This window comes from Electrophorus electricus, chromosome 6 (assembly GCF_013358815.1).
Source record: "Electrophorus electricus isolate fEleEle1 chromosome 6, fEleEle1.pri, whole genome shotgun sequence".
In the NCBI taxonomy this organism is placed as follows: Eukaryota; Metazoa; Chordata; class Actinopteri; order Gymnotiformes; family Gymnotidae; genus Electrophorus; species Electrophorus electricus.
This window is the reverse complement of record NC_049540.1, coordinates 752,501-757,500: the sequence shown is the minus strand read 5'-3', so window position 1 is coordinate 757,500 and position 5,000 is coordinate 752,501. Positions and strand designations below refer to the sequence as shown.

The 5,000-nt window shown below is 40.1% G+C and overlaps 1 protein-coding gene across 1 annotated transcript in view; it reads left to right on the top strand.

Moving 5' to 3' along the window:
* tenm1 (teneurin transmembrane protein 1) overlaps nucleotides 1–5,000 on the top strand; it is a 105,237-nt gene that overhangs the window by 52,619 nt on the left and 47,618 nt on the right. Inside the window, 1 exon segment of the mRNA XM_035527484.1 lies at nucleotides 3,203–3,403. Coding sequence (XP_035383377.1) covers nucleotides 3,203–3,403 — 201 coding nt within the window.

Below are 5,000 nucleotides of genomic sequence, written 5' to 3'. Positions count from 1 at the left end.
GATTGTGTAGTTAGGGGTGGTGTAGTTAGGGGTGGAGTAGTTAGTGATTGTGTAGTTAGGGGTAGTGTAGTTAGTGATGGTCTAGTTAGTGATCGTGTAGTTAAGGGTGGAGTAGTTATGGATGGAGTAGTTAGGGTGGAGTAGTTAGTGATGGTGTAGTTAGGGGTGGAGTAGTTAGTGATTGTGTAGCTAGGGGTGGTGTAGTTAGTGATGGTCTAGTTAGTGATTGTGTAGTTGGGGTGGTGTAGTTAGGGGTGGTGTAGTTAGGGGTGGTCTAGTTAGTGATTGTGTAGTTAGGGGTGGTGTAGTTAGGGGTGGAGTAGTTAGGGGTGGTGTAGTTAGGGGTGGAGTAGTTAGTGATTGTGTAGTTAGGGGTGGTGTGTGCACGAGTGTGTGTGTGTGTGCGAGTGTTTAATTGGTTTTGCCCTAAACTGTCTCTTAGTTTTCTGTTTAGGCTCACATACAAATTACCCTCTTTATCAACCTCCCTCTCAGCATACACACACACACAGACACACACACAAACACACACACACACACACACACACACACACACACAAACACACACACACAGTTGCTAGGCACTGCATGTAACATCTTAGATTTAAATTACTATTTACTTGAAGACTGCTCTCTCCCTCTCTCTCTCTCTCTCTCTCTCTCTCTCCCTCTCTCTCTCTCTCTCTTTCTCCCTCTTTCCTTCTCTCTCTCTCTCTCTCTCTCTCTCTCTCTCTCTCTCTGTTCAATTCAGTGGTGCTTTATTGGCATGACAAATATTCACATTTGTATTGCCAAAGCTTTGATCAAGAAATTAACACTAACAAAAGATGACAACACTACAACCACTAACTAATAGTAACAACAATAATATAACTACAACAATGCTTCTATTACCAGTAATAATAATAATAATAATAATAATAATAATAATAATAATAATATAACTACAACAATGCTTCTATTACCAGTAATAATAATAATAATAATAATAATAATATAACTACAACAGTACTCCTATAACCAATAATGATAATAATGATAATAACTACAACAATACTCTTATTGCCAATAATAATAATAATAATAATAATAATAATAATATAACTACAACAATACTCCTATAACCAATAATGATAATAATAATAACTACAACAATACTCCTATTACCAATAATAATAATGATATAACTACAACAATACTCCTATTACTACTACTAATAATAATAATAATATAATAATAATATAATAATAATAATAATAATAATAATAATAATATAACTACAACAATACTCCTATAACCAATACTACTACTACTACTACTAATAATAATAATAATAATAATAATAATAATAATAATAATAATAATAATCATATAACTACAACAATACTCCTATTACTACTACTACTACTACTACTACTAATAATAATAATAATAATAATAATAATAATAATAATAATAATAATAATATAAATGCAACAATACTCCTATAACCAATACTACTACAACTACAACTACTACTACTAATAATAATAATAATATAACTACAACAATACTCCTATTACTACTACTACTACTAATAATAATAATAATATAACTACAACAATACTCCAATAACTAATACTACTACAACTACAACTACTACTAATAATAATAATATGCAGCTGTGTCTGGATCTTCTAGTCCTGCCACTGCTACTACAGTCTCTGCTCTGTAGGTGACCAGGACTGTTTATGTCTGCTGGTGTCTGTGTCCAGGCGCTGGTCACTCAGTCTGTACTTAGTCAGGTGGAGCTCAGTTTTAGATCAGACAATGTGATTAGGTAACCTGCCATGCTGGACTGTAGATTGAGGGCCCAGTAACACTCCATTTAACTCTGTGGTTTTGATTGAGTTTCCCAGTAAGTGATGTAGTTTAGTTTGAGCTGTTTTGTATGTTTTGTATGGTGATTCTGATTGGGTTTGCTGGTATTTTCTGGTCCTGGGCATGTGTAGCGTTAGTGTGTATTAGGGTAGTGTTAGTTTATTGTTAATGAGTGTTAGTGTAGTGGTAGTTTGTGTGTAAGTGTATTGTTAGTGAGTGTTAGTATGTGTTAGTGTAGTGGCAGTTTGTGTGTTAGTGGAGTGTTAGTGTGTGTTAGTGGAGTGTTGGTGTATTAGTGTTGTGTTTGTGTGTAAGTGTAGTGTTAGTGTGTGTTAGTGGAGTGGTAGTTTGTGTGTTAGTATGTGTTGGTGTAGTGTTAGTGTAATGTTAGTGTGTGTTAGTGTAGTGTTAGTGTGTGTTAGTGTAGTGGTAGTTTGTGTGTTAGTATGTGTTAATGTAGTGTTAGTGAGTGTTAGTGTAGTGGTAGTTTGTGTGTTAGTATGTGTTGGTGTAGTGTTAGTGTGTGTAGTGTAGTGGTAGTTTGTGTCTTAGTATGTGTTGGTGTAGTGTTAGTGTGTGTAGTGTAGTGGTAGTTTGTATGTTAGTATGTGTTGGTGTAGTGTTAGTGTGTGTTAGTGTAGTAGTGTGTGTTAGTGTAGTGTTAGTGTGTGTTAGTGTAGTGTTAGTGTGTGTTAATATGTGTTGGTGTATATTAATGCTGAACTATGTTTCAGGACCATGGCTGTTTTTGTTCCACACCTGTTTCCCGTGGATATTGTCTTAATGTCTCCTATGTTTCTCCCCCTACACCACTTTCCATCATTTTGTACAGTAAACTTGGTGCCTGATGTAATCAGAAGCCTTTTTAAAAACTATAAAGCATGCAAATATTTTGCTTTTATCTTGAATGACATATTTATCAATCATGGTGTGTTGGGTGTAAATATGGTCAGTGGTCTCTCTCTCCCTCTCCCTCTCTCTCCCTCCCTCCCTCTCTCACTCTCTCTCTCTCTCCCACTCTCTCTCCCTCTCTCTCTCTCTCTCTCCCTCTCTCTCTTCCTCTCTCCCTCTCTCTGTCTCTCCCTCCCTCTCTCTCTCTCTCTCTCTCTCTCTCTCTCTCCCTCTCTTCCTGTCTTCTTCCCACTTTTCTGAATCACTGATCTGTAATCCACACACAGATACACTCATATATCAACAATTTTTTTAAACTTGCACAAACATTTTAATTGTTCTGGATACATTGTACTGAATAATGTGCTTGTGTGTGCGTGTGTGTGTGTGTGTGTGTGTGTGTGTGTGTGTGTGTGTGTGTGTGTGTGTGTGCGTGCGCACGTGTTTGCAGTGGACTGTGTGGACCCATCCTGTTCAGGCCGGGGTGTGTGTGTGCGTGGAGAGTGTGTGTGTTCTGCAGGGTGGGATGGAGAGGCGTGTGAGACTCCTCTCCCTGCATGTAAAGAACAGTGCTCCAGACATGGAACGTACCAGCCCGAGACTGGAGTGTGTGTGTGTGTGGACGGGTGGACAGGAAACGACTGCTCCACAGGTAAAGCATTATTACACACACACCCACACATCAGTGAAGGCTGTGTGCTGACACCATGTTGTCCTGCTTTGTGCTCCTGTGACGCTGGAGCGTCACACACTTTCTATTCCTGCTTCACTTCTTCTCGTTTGTTTGTTCATGTCTCAGCTTGCACAGACGGCACAGATGCCGCAGCTGTGGACATGTCAGTCCTTTCCACTCAGATGTGTGTGTGTGTGTGTGTGTGTGACAGAGAGAGACAGAGAGAGATGCTGGAGCCATGGACATATCAGTCCTCTCTGCTCAGATGTGTGTGAGAGAGAGAGAAACGGAGACAGATTATTATTATTAAATACTCACTGAGCAGAGTAAAGCGTCCCCACACACAGCCGGTCCCCTCACACAGCCGGTCCCCTCACACAGCTCACACAGTCCTGACACTGAGCAGAGTCCCCTTACACCTGCCCCTGTCCATCGTGTCCGATTACTATCGACCCTCACGCCTTGTCCGATTACTATCAACTCTAACGGTATGTCCGATTACTATCGACCCCATGCCATGTCCAATTACTTTTGACCATCACACCACGTCTGATTACTATCAACCCCCACACCTTGTCCAATTACTATAGACCCTCATGCCATGTCTGATTACTTTCGACCCTCACACCTTGTCCAATTACTATCGACCTTCATTCCATGTCTGATTACTATTGACCCTCCCAGCGTGTCCGATTACTTTCGACCCACACACCGTGTCCCATTAATATCGACCCTCACATTTTTGAACAACTCTCCCTTTCTCCTTAGAGACATTTGAGAAAAGGCTCTACTGTCAGATGACGCTATGTAAGTTATTGATCAGTGATTAGGCATAATGAGGTGTGTATTGATCAGTGATTGGGTGTCGTGGTAGATATTGATGGCCTGCCATCATAAGGAGAGAGAGTCTCCTATAAACTGATTTTTTTTTTTTAATTCAGTTGATTTTACCTCAGTACAATGGAAGAAGAAAAGAGAAAAGAGGTGAGAAAAGGTGAGAAAAGAGGTGAGAAAAGAGGTGAGAAAAGAGGTGGACTGGGAGAGAGAAGACAGGAAGCAGTAGGATATTGGGTGGGTATTAAAATTCTAATGTAATTATTAAATATGCTAAATATTTAAACCTGGATCAGATTTTCCCGTGCAGGGATTGGTCGGCCGAACCCGCTCGAGGCACAAGACAGGCCGACAGCTATAATGAGAACATTATTATTCATCTTTAAGTCATTACGTTTGCGAGCTCATGAATATTCAAACGTCCAGGTTCCCTGCATGTGTTGCGGTTAAAGTGGATTAATGAAGATTTGAACCCTAACGTCGTTGGTGTGGGGGCGAGTGGGATGGCATCTCATCGTGGGTCCCGTGCCATGTGCTACGAGAGGGACCACGGGCAGGGCGTTGCCCTGGCGATGGGTTTAAGAGTCACTGAATGATTCTGAAATGGAGCGATACATTAAGCTCTTGAGAAAACATTAGATATGGCTGTCATTGCACTGGCCATAAACCCCCCTGCTGCTCTCATTTTTACTCCTCAGACTGGATTCTTTCCTTCCTTGTTTCTGTTTTCATGTAGTTTCTT